The sequence below is a fragment of the Equus asinus genome, chromosome 20 (assembly GCF_041296235.1).
Source record: "Equus asinus isolate D_3611 breed Donkey chromosome 20, EquAss-T2T_v2, whole genome shotgun sequence".
Taxonomy (NCBI): Eukaryota; Metazoa; Chordata; class Mammalia; order Perissodactyla; family Equidae; genus Equus; species Equus asinus.
Genome location: NC_091809.1, coordinates 81991181 through 82013888, shown reverse-complemented (window position 1 = coordinate 82013888; position 22708 = coordinate 81991181). Strand labels below are relative to the sequence as shown.

Genomic DNA, 22708 nt, shown 5'->3' with positions numbered 1-22708 from the left:
GCTTGGAATTTCCAAGTATAGAAATCAGGAACGGTGGAGTAGTAATTAGGGTAGCCGGGCCTACTGACCCATTTTCTTTCCTCTGTGAATCTGGAGTAACTTCCTATAACATTTGCTTCAACTGCCTTCTAAGCATAATGGGTTCTTGACCTGGTTAGGTCCCGTGGTACGGGTTTGACATAGAAAGGTGGAGCAGAGTCTGACTGTGACCTTTTACAGTTGGCCCAGAGGGAAACCATAAAAGGCAGCTCTACTTAGGAGTGAAATACCCTAAAGTAACACAACCACAAGGTATGGTTCTCCTTATTTGACCGTTGTGGTGGTTTAAAGTACAGGTACTCCCTTCTCCCAGCATCTGTGCTCTAAAGGAAAGCCTGATTGTCAATGGGGCCTGCCTGCTTACCCTGATCTGGCACTCAAAGATGAAGGCTTTTATGTAAATAGATCTTCATAGCTTCAAAGGAGACCTGCACTGATTGCCTGTATTAGTCAATCTAATCACTGATTAATGGATTTGAAGGGGAAAACCAACGGTCATCAGATATCTGAGGAAAACAGTATAAATGAGATCAAGTTGAACAACCAGAATGGCTTCCCCAAAAGAAACAGAAAATACAAAGAAGAGAGAAGAGCTTTAAAAAGCTCAGAGTAATATCCTCAGATTTGACGTCCAGCCTCTGCATAGGATGTGGAAAGGAAGAAGGAGCTTCACTTTTACCCTAAGAGCAAGAGAAAGCTGGATAATGTACAAAATCTTAACTTTTCTTGAAGCTATCAGAGAGCTAAGGTTGTAGGGTAACCAAGTAGCCTGATATGTAAGGAAGGATGGGTGTCTCCAAGCAGAGACAGGATGTGAGGACTGACTTAGCAGTCAGAGCATGGGAGGAAGCTGGGGCCACTGTGTAAGAAGGTAAAATAATTCAGCTACAATTTTTAACAAATTGCTAACCACCAAGGGTGGTTACAGTGAGACTAGAGCAGATACAATCACACCTGCTTGCAGTTTATTCTGCATGGACCTACCTTGGATATTCACAAGAAAAATTGGAGGCAGCTCAGAAAATTGTAGAAAGCCTCCCTCTGTGGTGTAGTCTGGAGGAGGGCAGTGGATTCTTTTGCAAGAAAAGCATAACCCTTCATCCCTAAGAACAAAAGCATTAGACTTCTAGGGGAAGAGCGTAAACCCTGCAGTTCCCAGGGTACAGATGAAAACCTATTGTGCCTGGAGGAAGAAAAAGGAAATACCCGCTACCCTTGGAAGTGGGGCTGGAAACTGTGTTGTACCTGGACTATTAGACATCTCCCATCGCCACGGGAGAGATAGTACAGCTGAGGAAGTCCTACTTTGATACCCAGGGACACAGGGTGTGCCTGGTTAACCAGGACACACAGAAACTTCCTACCCTCCTCCCCAACCAGACTAGAAAGCAGAGAATAACAAACCACGGTAGTTTACCACTTGAGTGGCAAGAGCCTGGTGAGACACCATTACTTAGGTGCAGGTTCACAGAGAATACCTAAATCTGAGGATCAAACAGCTCATTGAGAAAAACCTCTGGCAAACCATCTTCACCGCCACCATCCCCAAAAAGGAAAAGTCAGAGGAAGTTTGAAGAATGTAATGCACTGATGGTATCCATGGCAGCAACAAAACCCCGATCTAGCTCAGTTTCTGATTGTACTGAATCAACCCCCAGATGAACAGTAAAAGAAGAGGCACGCCCTTTTCTTTCTCTGTTGCCCTGCAAACAATGTTAAGCATTCAATCAAAAAAAATTTGTATTGAGGTTATGATAGTTTACAACATTGTGAAATTTCAGTTGTATGTTATTATTAGTCAGTTGTCTTATAGGTGTGCCCCTTCACCCTTTGTGCCCACCCCCAACCCCCTTCCCCCTGGTAGCCATTAAACAGTTCTCTTTGTCCATGTGTTTGTTTATCTTCCACATGTGAGTGGAATCATACAGTGTTTGTTTTTTCTATCTGGCTTGTTTGGCTTAACATAATACCCTCAGAGTCCATCCATGTTGTTGTGAATGGGACAATTTTCAATCAAAATTTTTGACACCAAAAAAAGCAAAAACAAAGCAAAACAAAAAACCATCACTACCACTATCAACAACAGAACATTGTCAAGAGAAGAAATTAACAGAAAAATACTCAGAAATGACTCAGTTGTTGGGACTATCAGAGAGGGAATTTAAAATAACTATGATTAATTGCTTCAGGCTTTTGTGGAAAGGTGGATAACATGCATGAACAGATGGTAAATTTCAGTTGAGATGGAAACTATAAGAAACAATCTAATGGGTATATTATAAATAAAAAACACAATAACAGATAAGAATGCCTTTGACAAATTTGTCAGTAGATTGGACACAACTGAGGAAAACATCATTGAATTTGAAGACAGGACAATAGAAATTACCCAAACTAAAGCGCAGAGACTCTTTCAGATCAAACTAAGATAATTCATCAACAGCAGTCCTACAATTCAAGAAATGTTAAAGAAAATTCTTCAGCAGAAGGAATATGATACCAGACAGAAACTTGGTTCTACACAAGAAAATTGAGATCTCCAGAAATGGTTGATGTTATAAAGACATTTATCTTATTTTTTCTTATTTTTAATTGCTCTAAAAGACAATTGATTTTCTAACACAAAAATAGCAATGTTTTGGGGCTTATTACATGCATAAACTAAAATGTATGAAGAATTTAAAGAGTATGGAAGGGAAGAATTGAGAGTTCGCTATTTTCAGATTTTTATACCCTACATGAAGTGGTATAGTATTATGTGAAGGTAGATTGTTACTAATTAAAGTATATATTGTAAACTCCGGGGCAACCATTAAAAATTTAAGATAGAGGTAGGAATAAGCCAATAGTGAAGAATAAGGAAATCATTAAAAAATACTAAATCTAAAAGCATTAAAAAAGTGGGATAAAGGGACAAAGACAGATGGAACATGTAGAAAACAAGTAGCAAAATGATAGAGATCTTAATCTAAATATATCAATGATTATATTGTGTGAATGGGCTAAATACCTTAATGAAAATCCAGATTTTATGTATTAAGAAAAGACCCAACTAAATGCTATCTGTAAGAAACCTACTTTTAATATAAAGATATAGTAGATTAAAAGTAAAAGAATGGAAATACACCATGCAAATACTAATCAAAAGAAGGCTAATGTGGCTATGTTAGTATCAGGCAAAGTAGACTTGAGAACAATGAATATTATCTGCAATAAAGATGACTATTACATTATAATAAAGAGGTCAGTTATGAAAAGACAGAGCAATCCTAAATATGTATGAACATAACTACAGAGCTTATCTACATCTGTATCTGTGTCTATATATATCTGAAAGGAGAAATAGTCGAATCTGCAATTATAGTTGGAAACTGCAACACTCATCTCTCAGTAATTTATAGAACAAGTAGAGAGAAAATCAGAAATCGGTAAGGATAGAAGACCTTAACAACACCGTCAACTAACTTGACTTAATTGAGCACCAGCAGAATACACATTTTTTCAAGTACACATGGAACTTTCAGTTAGGCCATATTTGATATCAAAAAAGAAACAAATACAAAAGAATCAAAATAATGCAAAGTGTAGTCCCTCACCAAAATAAACTAGAAATCACTAACAGAAAGATATCTGTAAAATTCTAAATATTTGGAAATTGTACAACACGCACACACATATACATACAAACCATGGGTCAAGAAGAAATAACAATGAAAATATTTTGAACTGAATAAAAATGAAAATATAGCATCGACATTTCAAGGGATGCAAGCTTAGAGGGACATTTATAACATTTGATGCTTATATTAGAAAAGAAGAAAGGTCTTCAATCAATAATCTAAGCTTGTACCCTAACAACTACAAAAAGAGAGCAAATTAAACCCAAATCAAGCAGAAGGAAGGAAATAATGGGAGAAATCGGTGAAATTGAAGACAAAAGAGTAGAGAATATCAATGAAAACAAAAGGTGTTCTTTGAAAAGGTCAATAAAATTGATAAGCCTTTAGCCAGACTGACTAAATAAAAAGAGAGAAAGCACAAATTACCAATATCAGGAACGAAAGAGAGGACGTCACTACAGATCCTACAGAAATTAAAATGATAATAAGGTAATGTTTTGAATAACACAATGATAGCCTGTCACAAGGACCCTGGAGCAAGGCTAAAGAGAGCCCCATTGGCCAAATCTAGGACGACTTGAGCACTAAAATTATATACAGTAATGAATTATAAATCATTGAAAAATAAAGTGGAATCCATATTGATAATAAATAGCTAATGGGGAAGGGAGTGCTCTTGCTTAGAGAAGAATGCTAAGTACTGACTGAAAAATATGGAGGGAGTACTAGAGTTGGAATAATATTATTTTGCAACCTTCATAGTTAAGATTGATCCAAGCAGAAGACGCCAATCAGTGCTAAATCCGGGGAGAAATTTAGATGGGAAGCAGGACATCTGTATTGTCTTAAAGATGGACATCATTGCTTCTACATGTAATGCCGTTAGAAGGATACAGCACCAACCATGTAGTATTCAGGCTGATAATATAGAACCTGAACAACATCTAAGGAGATTGAGCCCATTAATGCCTCAGATTATTACTCCTTATGAAGGGACTTGTGGAATTTAGGTTGAGTTTTCCGAGGTATCTTCAAATACTTAGTTTTTCTCTGTCTGAGCCTAACTGGACCAGACTCATTCAGTTCTGCTCCAGGGCCCAGCCCGTAACCGATGAGATGTGTTCCCTTTTGACCCTGATGTGTTTTGGAGAGACGGTGCCGGTGTGCATTCTGAAGCCTTAGCTCGGTTGAAGCCTGGGGAGAACCGCAGCCTCTCGGGCGACTGCTTTCTGGGTTTGGATCTACTCTTTTTATTGGAGATCATTTCAGAATTACAGAAAAATTGCAAAAATAAGATACAGAGAACACCTATATTCCTCACCCAATCTACCTATTGTTAACATTTTGCTGTTTGTTAGCTGGCTAGTATATTTTTTTAATTTAATTTTCCTTCCTTCACTTTGCAGGGTTCTTTTTTCTTTCGGTCATGTAATATGTTCTAATGAGTCTTCAAAACTGAGGAGGGTACATACATTTTGAAGCCCAGATCAGTCTTGACCCTATTTTTTTGTTCCTTGTTCCCTGTTTGTGGTTACACTGGCAGCATGAGAGTTGAAGAGGCCTGATTTGTCTGAGGTGAAGAATACTGTTGCAAATTTCTGCAGTGGTAGAAGAATTCATGTGCAATCTAGTAAAAGTATACAAGGTAGAGGGTAGAGGTTGTCAAGCTAAATGTCCTCTGAAATCATTGAGGGTGACGATTTGGGGAGGAATTGCATTGAGCCTAAAGAAGATAGGTGGTGTTCCTCGATTAAGTTCTCTTTTTGGGACCGAGTTACCAACTTACTGGTCATTTAAATACAGTTGAGAGAGAAGACTAGGATGCTTAGAAATATGTTGATATAATTACTTGGGATTGGTGAATTTAGCACTAAGGTTCAAACTGTATTTTTTTTTTCTTGAGGAAGGTTGGCCCTGAGCAAACAGCGGTTGCCAATCATCCTCTTTTTGCTTGAGGAAGATTGTTGCTGAGCTAACATCTGTGCCAATCTTCCACTATTTTGTGTGTGGGACACCTCCACAGCATGGCTTGGTGAGCAGTGTGTAGGTCCGCACTGGGGATCCAAACCTGCGAACCTCTGACCGCCAAAGCAGAGTGCGTGAACTTAACCACTACGTCACCAGGCCGGCCCCTCAAACTGTATTCTGATCAGTTAACCTACTTCTTATTCCTCCCCATAGGAGATGTAGAGAAGAGTTAAGGGCAGCTTTTCCTGTTGGATCACAGTTCATGAAACTAAACTCCCGTATGAGGTCTGGAGCAGAGTGTGTCAGGATCTAAGACTGTTCTCTGTGCTTCAGAACCTCTGGAGTACCAGGCCTAGATTGTCAAGAATGTAGGACGTTCTCGTTTTCTTGGAGTAGGAAGATGCAAAAGGATTTTAGGATCACATAAAGGGAAATGGAAGTTCCAAAAGTTGGTATAAATACAAAAAAAATCAGGCATATAAACACAAATATTAATCACTGCTGTGCTAAAGTAAACACTTAAAGGAAATTACACGCCCTGTAATGGGAGTGAGGTATGCGGTATCAGTTAAAACGTGGACTATTCCTATAATTCACGTCCATGGGGTTGAACTTTACACAGCCATTAAACATTATAACTCACACTATCTGTCAACATGTACAACTGCTTGTGACATAATATGGAAAAATCAGAATATACATTTCCTGCACACTGTGATTGTAGCTAAAAACTACTTATATTCATGAACAAGATGAAAGTTCCTAAAAAACAACTTATATTTATGAACTACATTATGATAGTTAAAATGCAGGCAAGTTTTTCTGCTCTACTTTATGCATTTTCAATAATAATGTTATATAGCATTTGTGGTTGAAAAGAAATTAACCAGTTTAATTATATTTATTTATTTTTTAAAGATTGGCACCTGAGCTAACATCTGTTGTCAATCTTTCCTTTCTTCCACTTCTTCTCCCCAAAGCCCCCCAGTACCTAGTTGTACATTCTAGTTGCAGATCCTTCTGGCTGTCCTATGTGGGACGCCACCTCACATGGCTTGATGAGCGGTGCCACATCTGTGCCCAGGAGGCGAAACCATGGGCAGCTGAAGCGGAGTGTGTGGAGTTAACACTCAGTCATGGGGCCAGCCCCTAACCACTTTAAAAAAGAATAAACTTAAATTTTTTAGAGCAGTTTTAGGTGCATAGCAAAATTGAGCAGAAGGTACAGGGATTTCCCATAGACCTCCAACCCTCACATGTGCACAGCCTTCCCAAGTATCAGCATCCCCCACCAGAGCGGTACACTTCTTACAATGACGAACCTTTACTGGATCATCATTAACGCTCACAGCCGCTGTTTTTAAAATAAAAGAAGTTGTTTGAATTTTGAAGTCTCATCAGAGTTTCTTGGTAAGCAGTCCAGAAATTATAGACTGAGAACCTTAGACACTTGCTCTTTGACTCCTGCTGGAGGCTGGACTTGTGTAAAAATTGAACCAGTAGGGAAGTTTCTTCTACTTAATCCCCCGGAAGACCTCTGTACCCGGCCCACTTTGCCTTTGAACTTTGAACAGTGTTCCATCCGGAATTGTCTCCTTCCGTCTCTCTCTAGGAAGTGCGTTCTCAGCTGAGCACCTCAAGCTTCAGCTCCAGAAGGAATCCCTAAACGAGTTGAGGAAGGAGTGTACTGCGAAAAGGTAAGCGCAACGCTGAGAGGAATCGTCGTGAGTGTTGAGTTTACCTTGAGGGCAGGATTTGGAAAAACAGCATTCTTCAGAAGTGGCTGGTATTAATTTATATTCCGCACACCTCAGCACCACATTCGTTTATTCAACAGATATTTATGAAGCACCTCCTGTGTGTCACGCACTGTGCTAGAGGCAGTTGTGAGAGCTCCTAGAATATAGTCATAGTTAGGAGGGTGTCCGTCTGGTTTTCAAGGCCAGAGCACCACGACTTCATGTTTGAGTCTTCTCTTCCTGTCTTCTTTGTGTGGTGTAGCTGACAGTTTTTCCTTCAGTAATTTCTTCAGACTTACTGCTGCTTCCTGATCGCTCATTCGGATTACCTCAGGAGCTCCTAGAGTCTCTCTCGTCAGTCTCTCCATCTTTCCAGGTCATGCTCCATGTTGTTATCGGATCTCTTCTCTTAAAATACTATTGTTACCATTATTTTTTTCTCTTCTTAAGAACTGGTGCTGATTGTTTTGCTTAACTTCCAAGTAAACCTTCACTAAATTGGCGCTATACAACTGCAGCTAATTTCAGTTGCTCCACAGCGTTCGTTCAACAAATGCTAATCGTTTTTCCCTTTATTTTTTCCAGCACATGCTTAATTTTTTGTTACCTCTGTTCTTTTGCTCATCTTCACTCACTTTTCCTGGAAGGTCATCCCATTTTGCATTTTTCTTTGAGAAACCTTAGCAGTTGAGGGTCCAGGAATGTTAGACCTGGAAAGGACCTTGGAGATTATCTAGTCTAATTCTCTCAGTTCGCGGATAGGAGGACACGGCTGAGGGAAGTCGCTGTTTGTCCCGTTGTTGAGCAGAAATTTGTTCGGTGGGTATTTTATCTGTTGGTCGTGTTTCTTAAGCGGTTCGAGAGAGGAGCTGACTCATCTCGTGCCACAGCCTTTTGCTTCTTTGTTCTTTTTACTCTATCATTTTTCTACAGTGTGGCAGGTTATTTTTTGAGGTACTTATAACATGTAGCTGAGAGTGAAAAATAGCATAGTTTCCTGAGGAAATATGTATGGATATTTCCTGAAATCAGATTGGCCTCAGATTAAATGAGACCTTGCTCAGCTCACTAAGCCCCTCTGAATCTTGGTTCCTTGTTTAAAATAGGTATAATAATATCACCCTAAGAGAGTTGCTAGAATAATTAAGTAAAGCCGTTTGTGGAGCTCCTGGCACATGGTAGAGGGGCTCAGTCAGTGCTGATTTGTGTGGTTTATATCTGTTGGTGTGGTGCTGGGCACACGTATTAGGCCTCGGTGCATAGTTAGCTGAATTGATAGTATTTAGAGATAGATCAGGACTCATGTTAGCTATTATTCTTGCCTCTAATTCTGAATTTCTGTGGCCTAGTACAAACCATTTAATCTTCCCTCTGCATTGATTTTGTGGAAATAAATGTTAAAACCGTGCAAGCATATTTTTTTTTAACAAATGTGCTTTTTTCTTTTCTCATTAGAGAACTCTTTGTGAAGACCAACGCTCAGTTGACAATTCGTTGCAGGCAGTTGCTATCTGAGCTTTCCTACATTTACCCTATTGATTTGGTAAGTTTCAAATTTTCTGGAAAGTTGTGGAGTTTTTCTTGTGTGTGTGAGGAAGATAGACTCTGAGCTAACATCTATTGCTAGTCTTCCTCTTTTTGCTTGAGGAAGATTGTCTCTTAGCTAACATATGTGCCAATCTTCCTCTATTTTATATGTGAGATGCTGCCACAGCATGGCTTGATAAGCGGTGTGTAGGTCCGTGCTGGGGATCCAAACCTGCAAACCGTGGGCGGCCAAAGTAGAGCACGTGAACTTAAGCCACTATGCTACCTGGCTGGCCCCAGAATTGTTTTTTTTTTTTAAGATGATTTCTGTTTGCAATTTCCTCTTAATGAAAAAACTCATTGCTCTAGTCTTAATCACATACTCTGTCATGATTCATTCAGAAGCTAATATCTACTTAAAAAGTAAATTTAGACTTAGTTGGCATTAGGATCCACCATTTGATTTGTTACATCAATTTGGTGGTATGATTCACTCATCTTCATCTGAAAGAATGCCAAATTATTTCTGGTTTCTTTAGGATCTTTTCACTCAACCGCATTATCCACTGCCACCGTTTCTGATGCATACATGCATATACCCGTGCACTGCTTTTAAAATATAAGTCCTGGTTAATTTCTATTTATTAGTCTTGCCTAAGCCATTCCTGGGATAGCTATCAGAATGTTAAGTTTTTGAATCTAGTTTCTTAGAGTAAATGCAAAAAGTAAAACTTCAATAAAATTGTTTCCTTTTTAGAGAACTAAATCTGCTAAATTTGATGGTTTTGTTTTCTTTATAATGAAAAGAGATTTAAAAGACTAATTTTCTGAGAGGAAAGCTAATAGGACTTTAGGTTACTCATAGAATCTTGTTAATTCCATTAAAAAATTTTCATTTATAGCTATGAATTGATCAAAAGATATTTTTATAATAAAAATTTTACATGGCTTTTTCCTTAGACATGATGTTTTAAATGTTTATATTATAGAAAGTTTCAAGTATGTATACAGATATAGTAGTATAATGAAGCATCATGTACTCATCATCCAGCTTCAACAATTATGATAATATTTTGAGTCTAGGAGAGTATTGTCTTTGAAGTAACACTGACCTGCTGAATCCTTTGAGATTTGACTTAGAGTTTCTTTGCTTTATACAAAGAAAGAATTGATTTTATTCTTTGGTTATATTCACAGAATGAGCATAAGGATTACTTTGTATGTGGTGTAAAGTTGCCCAATTCTGAGGACTTTCAAGGTACTTTATTTCTTTTAATTTCCTAAGATTTGGTGTATATAATATATGGGTGTGCCACAGGGAAAACAGTGATATCGTGAAATGTTGGTTGCCTAGCACTTTATCCAGAAAGGTTTTTGGACCTTCTGATCCTTCCCAGTTGTAAGTAGAAATTCAAGATTCCCTGATGAGAGACTAAAGAGAATATTTGGTCTAATCATGGGAAAAAAATTATTGACCTTATATTTGAAATTTAAAAGAAAATAGTTTTTAAGTGGGCTTTCAGAAAATCAGACAGTAGGATTCTTAAGAATACCAATAATCTCCCTATAATTTTGGTTTGACTTTCATGAGAATTTTGTGTGTGGTTGGGAGTGGAAGAATGACAAACAGTAATCTATTCCATTGTTATTTAGAAAATCATATTTCTGCTGACATGAAAAGTATTTGAAAATTTAATTTTATGACATTCCCACTACCACAGATTAAACTTGTACTATCATTTCTGTCCTCTTTTAATTAAAAAAAATTTACATTAAAGATATTATAGACTATGATTCATAGTAATTACTATTTAAAAAAATATTTTACTTTTCCTCTTCTCTTTACCAGTATGCCCAAGAAAAGAACTTGTTTTATTTAGCATGTTAGTAAAGAGATTTTTTTTTTTTATCGTCAGCAGAGTGGGTCCTTTTCCCCTACCCTAAACAATGCTTTGAGGCCTGTTAAATAGCTTTATAGGTTACTCTCAAAGCTGTCATATTATCTATTTGAGAAGAAATCATTCAAGAAGAGAGCATACTAGTTTTGATTGGGACTTTCTTCCATTTCCTTAGAAAGAAAATGTTATTTGTGGTCCTTTAACATTTAAGATTATTTTAATTTATTGCCGCCTTTGGCCTTTACAACAGCCCTTACAAGTAGTTGGGACATGTTATAAGAAGAGTGATAAGACAGGAATAGGAAAACTTATATTCAAGTGCTGGTTCCCTTCTAGAAACCATGTAATTTGGAGCAAGCCATCTAAGCTTTGAGTTGATTTCCTAATCAACAGTCTGAACATAATAATTTATGTCCTACCTGTTTTACATGATTGTTGTGACAATTATATCTGTAAAAGCATGACATTTTGCCTTATCTATAATCCTCACAAAAACAAACAATGGAAACCTATAAGAAAGGTGGGTAATCTCATTTTGCAATGTGTAAGTTAACTATTTAGTGACTTGCTTGAGGCCACAAAGCTGGGAAATGACCTTGCTAGGGTTTGTCCCGTTTCCATTGTACGATGTTCCCTGCAGTCTCTGTAAGTCACATGGATATGCTTTGGTGTTAACTTTAGGCAAAGGTATGGAGTCTTGAAGCCCATGTTACATCTTTTTCCTCGTTTGTTCATTCATTCATTCAACAAACCCATTGAGTATGTTCACCCCTGTGCCAGGTTCCAGGGATACAGAATATTCATTCATTGGAAAAATATTAATTGAGCACCTGTATGCCTGGCACTGTGCTGCGTTTTGAAGATATAATGGTGGGGAAAACAAATATGTTCTTTCCTTTAATGGAGCATATAACCTGTTGAGGGAGACAGCCAATAGACAAGAAAATAAGTATTTAAGAAGTATTTCATAAGGAAACATGCTATCATAGAGAATAGGGAAACCTACTTTAGATACAGCAGTCAGAGAAGATCTCGCGGAGGAGAAACATTCAGCAGAAAATTTGCAGGCTGAAAGGAACCGACTGTACTACAGCTGGAGAAGGAGCATTCCTAAAAGAGGGAGTAGCAAGTACAACCGTCATGATGGAGGAAGGGGTTTGATATGTCTGAAAAACTCAGGGTGGGGAGTATGGAAGAAAAGACCTGTATTTGGGGCAGATCATGTAATCTCTTAGAGCTTAATTTCTTCACCTGTAAAATCAGGTAATATCTACATCTCCAATTCATTGTGATGATTTAATGAGATAACATTTGAAAGAGCTTTTCACATAGTAGGTGCTCAATAAATGTAATTGGAATTAGTTGCAAGAGAAAGAAAGAAGAGAAGGTGGGAAAGAAGGAAAGACAGAAAACCCCAGACCAGATCTGTGTGGCTAGAGCCTAGTGAGCAAGGGGCAGAGTTACATGGGGGAGGCGGGGGAGGTCCGCCAGGGCCTGGAGGGCACTGTAAGGAGTTTCTGTTTTGTTCTCAGTGGAGTGGGAAACCCCTGAAGGACTTTAAGAAGGGGGATGATAAGAGCTGATTGATATTTCTAAAAGTCACTTTGGCTGCTAAATACAGGATAATTTGAAGGGAGGCAGGAAGGGAAGCAGGGCTATCAGTATTGGTGGACTGTCACTTAATCCACTCTGGGTTGTTTCTTCATTCTATTTTTGTTTTCTTTGAAGTGCTTTGTTTCATAGTTTTTCATAACTTTTATTAGCTGTCTAGGGTTAGTATGCCCAAGAAGCTGAATACATTCTTCCTACCCTTTAAAAAAATTAGTTTTGCATTTTAGTGCAATTGCTGAAAAATGAAATAAATGTTTAATTTTACTGTGAGGCCCTACTCACTCCCCATGACTCCTAGGAATCAGAAATTTTATTAAGCGCATATGGTAGTATTGGACATCAAAATCTTACGTTAGCATTCTGTAAGGCACTTCCGTATACTGAATTTACTGAGTGCCCTGTCTGTGTCATTTCCTGTGCCAGGGGCTGAGAGCATACAAAGACGATTAAGACAGTGGTCCTCCCTTGGTGAGATTTCAGTCTAATTGAGGCCATCAAGCCAATCAAGAAATATTTGTTGAATTCATGCTCTGTGCCAGGCACTGAGAAGTTTGTACCAGGTACATGGGACTCGAAGTGAGAATAATCAGTTCTATTAGGAGGGAATCAGGGAAACCTTTACAGAGAAGAAGATGCTTAAAGTGTCTTAAAAGATGAAATGTATTCCTCTGTTGAAAGAAGGGCAGGGGGGAGATTTTGGTTGGGTGAATAGAAATATGGTACCATGGAACATCATGCATGACGCTATCTTGTTTATTTAATCCTCCCAACTGCGAGAATTAATTCCTTCTGTGAAAGAAAGAATTACACTCAATTTTTTTAAGACAAGAAAATTGAGGCTCAGAGAGATTAATTTTTCTAAAGACTGTACTAGCCAGTGGCAGAGCTGAAGTCATCCCTTGTGGGCCTCATTTTAAGGTCCATATTATTCCTGTGATGATGCAGTTTTCTTCCTTGTTTTGAATAATAATCTCTTCCAAACTTCTGACAGCTTTTTAGTGTTCTGTAGCAGAAGCTTCCTCTAGTGAGGGAACTCTAAACTGGTTATTCTGTGACATTCAGGGGGCTTTGCTGGGATAGCCTTTACATTGCGTGGGTTGGTGCTATTTGAAACTGTGCCACAGGGGCCCAGCATTTACCTTGCGTTTCTCGATGGGTAAGTTACTGTTAGAGTACTCCAAAGAGACTGGGACACGACGGGAGAAAGTTGTCCAGCAAAGGGTATTCATTTGCGTTCCATTGGCCGAGACATTTCTCATAAAAAAAAATGTTTGTGTGTGTTTTTAAGTAATCCATAACACAAGAGCCTTTTGTGGTAATGAGACCCAGATTTCCTTCTGTGTCTGTATCCCTTTATGCAGGCATGATTTCTTGGAAAGGAGAGTCCATATGTCAAACAGTGTCTCATTGAGAACATGGAATGATTCCATAGATGCTGTGGCAGTGATTAGAATCTTAAATATTTTGTCCTGTCTGGATCAGTGGGTGCTTGGTTCCTTAACGAATCAGCTGCCTCAGTGATTGGGAAGGCAGGATGGTAAGAGCTTTTAGATCACTTATTGTACTTGGATGCGTTTGAATATTAATAGTTTGTCCAACACATAAGTCAAAGGGACATTTGAATTTAATTATAATGTTGTCACGGCTGTTGTGTATTTGTGCAGTTTATCATAAAAATTACACAAAAGCTGTAGTCTTGAGTAACTACCTACATTTAAGAAACAAATGAGGGGCTAGGAGTGTGACCGAGTGGTTAAGTTTGCTCGCTCCACTTCGGTGGCCCAGGATGTCACCAGTTTGGATCCTGGGTGCGGACCTAGCACCACTCATCAAGCCATGCTGAGGAGGTGTCCCATATAGAAGAAGTAGACGGAACTGCAACTAGAATATACAACTATGTGCTGGGGGGCTTTGGGGAGAAGGAGGAAAAAAAAAAGATTGGCAACAGATGTTAACTCAGGGCCGATCTTAAAAAAGAAAAGAAACAAATGAGAAATATTTATTAAGAGGAAACTGCAGATTTTTGTTTTGTTTTTAAGTCCCTTAAAACATTGTTTTAATCAGGATCTTTTTCACATACCTGAGTCTTACAGTCTTCCTGTCCTTCCCTGAATTCTCCCACTCCCCCTCCAGCTTCTCACCAACAGAGCTATCATCTGCGACCTTTCTAACCCCCAGAGCAACGTAAGGAGCACAAACCTCTGCTCTGCATTCGGTGTTAGGGATGTCATTAATGCTTCCTGGAAAAGTACACCGCAGAGAGCCAGGTTTTGGCTTTGGCAGGTAAAAAGTCTTTTAGATCTTGGAATGCTGGAAACCTTAAACCCTTTGGTTTTTTAGCTAAAGTGGTTGGCAACAGAATGTGACATCTGAGGTTTCTGGCCAGCAATAGCCATAATTAACCACACGAGCTCACGTTTTCCCACTGGAGGGTCAGCGGTCTTGGGGTGATGAAAGTGACTTCCCTCCCGGGAGGTGGTTTTCCTTTTGAGAGTATCGGAATACCCTTGGGCCCTGTAATGCCTCACCCGTGGTCCTTTTAAAATGCTTTTTAATATAAACCTTCGATATTGGAAATCCAACACCACAGTGTTTAACAGTGAGGCCATGACTGAGCACTATGATCTGAAATGGGAAACAACCTAGGGTTTTTAATGGATGGAGCGGGGAGTCCTGTGGTGGAAACAGTGGTGAGTGTGAATAACTCGAGTCAAAGCTGATCTCCGATGTTAGCCAGTTTTCAGTTTTTGCTGTTTCTTTTTGGTTTTTGAGTTGCACGTGTATCTCTAAGACTTCTCTTAGAGATACCTTTTTATCTTTAAACTTAAGCAAAATTGTGTTGATCATTGAAGGGAGGTGATGTTAGAAGAACAATTTTTGTTCTTTCCGTATATATGTGAATATAGTCTCAAAGCAAGCAAATATAATTCTTTAGTGTTACCCCTTTAGTGATATGGAAAAAAATATAGATTCTTGAGTGTTTAGCATTGGACAGAAGATTTTGACCATTCATAGTTTGCATTTGACCTATTTGGAAGGCTGATTTCAAATCTTCCTGGAAGTTTTCAAATCTTTTTCTGTCAAGTCGTACAGGAAAGAAAGAGCTTCGTGTAAAGCACATGCAAGGAAGTCTGAACTTAGTGTAGTATTATCCTTCATTCCTATTGGTCCTCTTCTTCTCTCCCCTCAAAAGAAGCTTCTGAAAGACTGAGTTCTTTTACTGACAGGAATATTTTAAATTTGATAAGCCCTATTCTTTTTTTTTCCTTTATTCTTTTTCTCCCCCAATCCCCCCAGTACATAGTTGTATATTTTAGTTGTGGGTCCTTCTAGTTGTGGCATGTGGGATGCCACCTCAGCGTGGCTTGATGAGCGGTGCCATGTCCGCGCCCAGGATTCAAACCAGCAAAACCCTGGACTGCTGAAGCAGAGTGCGTGAACTTAACCACTAGGCCACGGAGCCAGCCTCAATAAGCCCTATTCTTTACAGAAAGCAAGTGGCGGGATTCAGTGACCTCTGATGGAACTCACCGTCTCAGCTGTGACTTCTGGGATAGATATTTTGGGGGCTAGGGTGTAGACACAATTCTCCCTCTTAGTCCATCCCGCATGATTTTTGCCTGTATGGCTTTGACCAAGTCACATATACCACCTGAATCTCGTTTTTCTCATCTCTGAATCGGTAGCATCAGACTCAGTGATTTCTAAGGTTTCTCCTAGCTCTTATATGATATGATGATTAAATTATAATATAATGAACTTACAATGTATGGTAATTTTAGTCTCTAAGGTAGTGTGATAGACATTTCAACAGAAGTAAAGTGTTGTAGGACTGAAGGTACTTGAGTGGGACTGGGGCAAGAGGACATGGTCTCTAAAAATAGTTAGAATTCTAGTCAATTAGGACATGACTTGGTAAGCTGAAATGAACTCTGTTTGATTTTTTTCATCAGTTTGATTTGAGAAAACATCAAACATTAGTTGAAAAGCCCATTCTCTGTCAAGCACTGTGCCAGTCACCTAAGGACTCGAAGACTTTTTATGTGTTTTTTGCCCTTACTAGAAAAGGTGAAGAAACTCAGGTGGTACATGTGTGTCATATGCTTGAGATGTTCTAGACTCCCAAGTTAAAAAATGTTATCTATTCCACAGTCAGATTCTGAGACAGTATGGTAGAGTGCTTAAGAACAGAGCCGTGGGGGGCCAGCCTGGTGGCGCAGCAGTTAAGTGCACACATTCCGCTTCTCAGCAGCCTGGGGTTCAGATCCCGGGTACGGACATGGCACCACTTGGCAAAAGCCATGCTGTGGTAGGCGTCCCACGTATAAAGTGGAGGAAGATGGGCACGGATGTTAGCTCAGGGCCAGCCTTCCTCAGCAAAAAGAGATGTTAGCTCAGGGTTAATCTTCCTCAAAAAACAAAGCAAAACAAAACAGAGGCCTGGGTCTCTCAGGCCAGCCTGTGTACTAGCTGTATGACTTTGGACAGTTTCCTTAACTCTTTGAGCCTTAGTTTCTTCATCTGTAAAATGAATGAAATACCATATAAAAGGTGCCCAGCTTAGTAATTGTTGATGAATGAATGACTGTCATAGCTAAACTGCTGTGGTCAATTCTTGATGGAATAAAAGTATATAATACAAATTACCTATTTTTATAGTATGATCAGAGAGAAAACAAGTGTCTGCTATGGTAGTCAGGGTAGAGAATTCACTGAGGAATAGATGAGTATAATGGCATTTCTACAATAAGAAGGTATTGCTTAGATAACTAAGTATAAATATAAAAGAAAAATGTGGAAAATATTGCTAATAATTGAAGTTAAAGGTACCCATAGAAATCAGAGAATACTCAACCTAAGGTTATCTCGATCATTTCAGCCTTTCTCTAGCCAGACTTATTCCAGATTTTGTGTTAAATCTTTTAGTGTGTGTGTGTGCATTTGTGTGTGAACTTTTTAAAGCATTTTGGGAATACTGTGTACCAAGCAGTTACTTTTTCCTTTTTCCTGGGGCAAGCTTAAAACTTTTTGTTGTATTACTCTCAGCTCTGAGTACCTGGGTGATTATTTATCACTTGGTAGGTGGTAGCAGAAATCTGGATGCGGAATTAAAAATGTAATTATCCATGACTTCTTAAATGATAGATGCTTATGTTGGACTATAGGATACATGCATTTTTTCCAACAGTTGCTTCCACCTAAATTGCATAAATAGGGGATGTATATTAACAGTGTGGTTTTTGACCTTTTGCTTTTACTGTTTAAAATGTTTTTCCCCCATCCTATCTCAAACCTCACACTCATTTATGCAATGCTATCTTTATGATTATTGAGAACATACTGCATAAGGATACATTATACTATTTCACTTCACCTTAGAATTAATAATGTTCTACAATAGTACGGCAGTACCACTATATTGTTTATAAGTTGTTAATGAATAATACATAATGCTTATATAGTGCATTATGTTTAAACCTCTAAAACTAATTTTCACATCATATAATAGGCTCAAGTATTATTTTTGCCTTTAAAAATGCTGGGAAAGAAAGTAATGGATATTTGAGTGCGCGAAGAACTCTTTTTTAAAATATGTATCAAATGTTAATCTCATCACATTAATTATTGTGAAGTAGTTTTAAATATAGTAGATGAAATTTCAGGTCTTATTAATGTGTTTAGATTAGTATAAAATTCATAGAATTTAGATAAGTGATTATTTTATTTACCAGTCATTTCTTATAAAATCTCTTTTGAAGTTCATTTATTATGATCTTGTAGTTACATTTATAAGGTGAATAGTTGTTTTCTTTTCCTCTGCTTTTGAATTTACAGCGAAAGATGATGGAAGCATTGCTGTGGCCCTTGGTTACACTGCACACTTGGTCTCCATGATTTCCTTTTTCCTTCAAGTGCCCCTCAGATACCCTATAATTCATAAGGGATCTAGATCAACAATCAAAGATAATATCAATGACAAGCTGACTGAAAAAGAGCGAGAGTAAGTATCATTTTTTAATATGTTTTTAACATCAAGCCAGTGTGAAACATGAAATATGGTATAAAAATCTAAAATGTGACCTACATTGTGGCAAGTTTTGTATATTCTTTGTAAAGTGCTCCATTTCTTTTAAATAGAACGTAGATGTTCATTTAGATTGTAATGGAGCAACTCCTGTGCTGCTTAAAATTGCTAATGATCGCAAAAGTGGCTTCAGTTTAATTTGCTTTCGAGAGGACAAGTATGACATACTCTGCAGATATTCATGTAGTACCTGTTGCTTGCTAGTCAACAAGTGAAATGGTTAAAGATTTGTCAGAAAGACAACCAGGAAGAGGATAAAAGGCTTGGCGGCAGATGGTACATATATGAAAAATGGGTTAGTGAATGGGAAGATAGATCAGTAGAAATATTCTGACCAAAGTAAAAGAGATAGATTATACTGAAAAGTACTAGATATAATGTAGGACACAATAAAGAGGCCTTATATACATATAATTGGAGTCCCAGAGAGGGAGAAGAGAGCACGTAGGATAAATGCAATATTTTAAGAGATAATGACAATTTTTCAAATTTGATGAAAGACGTCAAGGTACAAATTTAAGAAATATTAAATACAACACAAAATAAGTACAAAGCAAACATACTTAGGGAAATTGTAGTAAAACGGCTGAAAACCAAAGACAAAGTGAAAATATTAAAAATACCTAGAAGGAAAAGAGCAAGACTGGAAGCTAATTTCTCAATAGAAACATTGGGAGCCAAGAGGTGATGCGATGACATTTTTAAAGTACTGTAAAACAGTGCTGCCAACTTAGAATTCTACACCCAGTGAATATATCCTTCAAACATAATGGCAAAATAGAGACATTTCAGACCATCAGAACTGAGAAAATGCATCCCAGCAGACCTCTACTAAGGGAAATACTGAAGGCAGAAGAAAAGTAATCTCGCACATTTTCCATGGTGGAAATGCAAGAAGGAACAAAGAGCAACAGAAAGGGTAAATATGAGCCTATCTAAATCAACTGGTAATGTCTCATTAAATATAAGATAGTTATACACAAAATATATTTAGAGTTACAATGCATGACTAACATAAAAGCTGGGAAGTGGGTATGAAGTTAAAGAGCTCTAAGATCCTAGCATTGTCTGGAAAGCGGTAAAGATGCTAATTTATATTAGACTCTAATGAATCAAGGATGCATATTATAATCTCATAACTACTAGAAGAGTTGTTTTATAAAAGCCAAAAATTAATAGAGGAGATGCCTGGAAAAAAATTTTAAATACTTGATTAATTCAAAAGAAAGCAAAACAAGAAAGGAAAATGAACATTAAACAGCTGGGACAAACAAAACAAATAGTAAATTTGTGGATATGCACCCAAACTTATGCTGTAATTATATTAAATGTGAATGTCATTAATTTTCTAGTTAAAAATAAAGATTGTCATGTGAGTAAAAATCTAAACTCATCCTGCTTTCAAGAGACACCTCAGATATAAGGGCACAGAAATATGGGAAAGAAAAGAGTGAATAAAGACATATTATGCAAATATTATCCAAATGAGAACTAGTATAACTATACTATATCAGACAAAGTAAAATTAAAGCAAGTTAATAAACAAAGTGGGACATTTTATGATAATACAGTCAATTCTAAATATTTATGGCCCTAAAAGTATAACTTCAGACATATGGACAAAAATTGACAGAACTACAAGGAAATCCACAATCATAGCAGAGGTGGAATGTCCCTTTTATCATTGTATACTGCCCCTCTTTGTCTCTCACTGCCATTTTTATCTTGAAGTCTGCTTTGTCTGCTATAAGTATGGCAACACCTCCTTTCTTTTTTTTGTTGTTAGCTTAGAGTATCATCTTCCATCCCTTCACTCTGAGCCTGTGTTTATCGTTAGAGCTAAGATATGTTTCCTGGAGGCAGGATATTGTGGGGTCTTGTCTTTTAATCCACCTGGCCACTCTGTGTCCTTTGGTTGGCAAATTTAACCCATTTACATTTAGAGTGATTATCGATATATGAGGGCTTAATATGGCCATTCTATCTGTTGTTTTCTGGTTCTATATTCTCCTTATTTCTCTTCCCTTGTATTTCTGACTGCCATTTCAGTTTGGTGATTTTCTATGATGGTTTTCTCATTTTTCTCTTTATTTACTATTTGTGTCTCTGCTGTGATTTTGTTTAGTGGTTATCATGGTTTGTATAAAAGATTTTATAAATGAGGGGCTGGCCCCGTGGCCGAGTGGTTAAGTTCGCGCACTCCGCTGCAGGCGGCCCAGTGTTTCGTTAGTTCGAATCCTGGGCGCGGACATGGCACTGCTCATCGGACCACGCTGAGGCAGCGTCCCACATGCCACAACTAGAAGAACCCACAACGAAGAATACACAACTATGTACCGGGGGGCTTTGGGGAGAAAAAGGAAAAAATAAAATCTTTAAAAAAAAAAAAAAAAGATTTTATAAATGAGATAGTCCATTTTCTGATACCCTTGTAATCTCCATTAGCCTAAGCAGGTTCTATCCCTTTCATTTTCCTCATCTAAGTTATTGTTGTCACAAGTTATTCTGTTTTGTATTGTGAGTTTTTGGATAAAATGAAGTGTTTATAGTTATGTTTGATGCTTTCCTTCCCTTTATCCTTTATAATTAAGTGTTTGCTAACTTTTTCTGATAGAGAGCTGCAATTTTCTGATTTTATCTATTTATCTCCTTGCTCAAGGTTTTGTAAACTTTTGCCTTTTTGTTTCAGATATGAAGGCATCCTTGATCATTTCTTGTAGGGGAAGTCTAGTGGCAATGAACTCCCTCCACTTTTGTTTATCTGGGAAAGTTTTTTTATCTCCATCATATGTGAAGGATAATTTCACTTCATAGAGTATTCTTGGCTGGAAGTTTTTGTCTTTCATTATTTTGAATGTATCATTCCAGTCTCTCCCAGCCTGTAAGGTTTCTGATGAGAAATCCACTGAAAGCTTGATAGGGGTTCTTTCGTAGATTATTCTCTTCTACCCTGTTGCCCTTAATATTTTTTCTTCGTCATTGACTTTTGCCATTTTTACCATTATATGCCTTGGAGAAGGTCTTTTTGCATTGATGTAATTAGGAGTTCTATTGGCTTCATATACTGTAAGTCCAGCTCCTTCCCTAGGTTTGGGAAGTTGTCAGCTATTATCTCTTTGAACAAGCTCTCTTCTCCTTTCTCTCCCTCTTCTCCCTGTGGAATACATATAATCCTTATGTTGTACTTCCTAATTGAGTTGTACGTTTCTCGAAGAACTTCTTCATTTTTCTTTTAATATCTTACTTCTATCTCCTCCTCCATCTGAAGCATTTCTAAATTTGTGTCCTCTAAATTACTAATTCTGTCCCCCATAACATCAGCTCTGTTTGTTTCAAGGTTTCTATGTAGTTTTTTATCTGATTCATTGTGTTCTGCATCTTTTGGGGTTTTTTAAGAGTTTTAGTCTCTTGTGAATAATTCTTTCTGCTCAATAATTTTATTCCTGAGTTCCTTGAACTGTCTTTCTGAGCTTTCTTGTAACTTATTGAGTTTCCTTATGACAATTAGTTTGAATTCTCTGTCCTTTAGATTATACATTTTTGTGGCTACAGGATTGGTTTCTGGAGACTTGTCGTTTTCCTCCTGCTCTGATGTGTTATTGTAGTTCTTCATGGTGTTTGATGAAATGATCCTTTGCCGGTGCTTAGTGGTAGCATCAGGTCACATATTCCACATGCCACCACTGGGGGGAGGGAGGGCAGGAACTGTGTTTTCTGAACCTGCCGTGTATGCTGAAAGTTGTGCCAGTAGGGCTCATCTGTGTTTGCCGGCTGGCTGCAGCCACTTGGTGGGTCACAGACGCACACCCAGGTGCTCTGGCATGGATCCGCTGCCTTGGCCAGGGACTGGCTGAGCTTAGGTGCTAGGTAGGGGGAGGGGGGGACTTTCTTTTCTGCACATGTCAGCCCCCACTTGACTCATAGGCAGTTCGCCTGGGCTGCTGCACTTGGTGGGGGTTCCCATGCAGTGGCTGAGCTGCACCACTTAGTGTGGAGCATTCTTGTGGGCCACACTGCATCTCTGAAAGCGTATGCATTTGCACACAGTCCTGCCTACTCCCCTGCCTCCTCTTACAGTTGTGCTACAGCTGCCGTATGAGGACCTGTGACCTAGATTGCTACCACTGTGGAGGGGAAGGGGATCCGCTCACTCCCTTCCACTCCTTCCTGGGATCCAGTATCCCCACCTTCAGATATATGGCTGTGTGGGTCTCTCAGAGG

At 38.3% G+C, this 22708-nt stretch overlaps 1 protein-coding gene across 11 annotated transcripts in view; it reads left to right on the top strand.

Annotated features, from left to right (window-relative positions):
- UVRAG (UV radiation resistance associated) overlaps nt 1–22708 on the top strand; it is a 309656-nt gene that overhangs the window by 171934 nt on the left and 115014 nt on the right. For all 11 annotated transcript variants that reach the window (XR_011495820.1, XR_011495819.1, XM_070490660.1 and 8 more), the window contains 4 exons: nt 7240–7324; nt 8822–8909; nt 10091–10151; nt 18238–18403. Coding sequence is in view for 9 of the 11 variants with exons in the window: in XM_070490660.1 (XP_070346761.1) it covers nt 7240–7324; nt 8822–8909; nt 10091–10151; nt 18238–18403 (400 nt within the window). In the remaining 2 variants the exon portion in view is untranslated. The remainder of the gene's footprint in view (nt 1–7239; nt 7325–8821; nt 8910–10090; nt 10152–18237; nt 18404–22708) is intronic.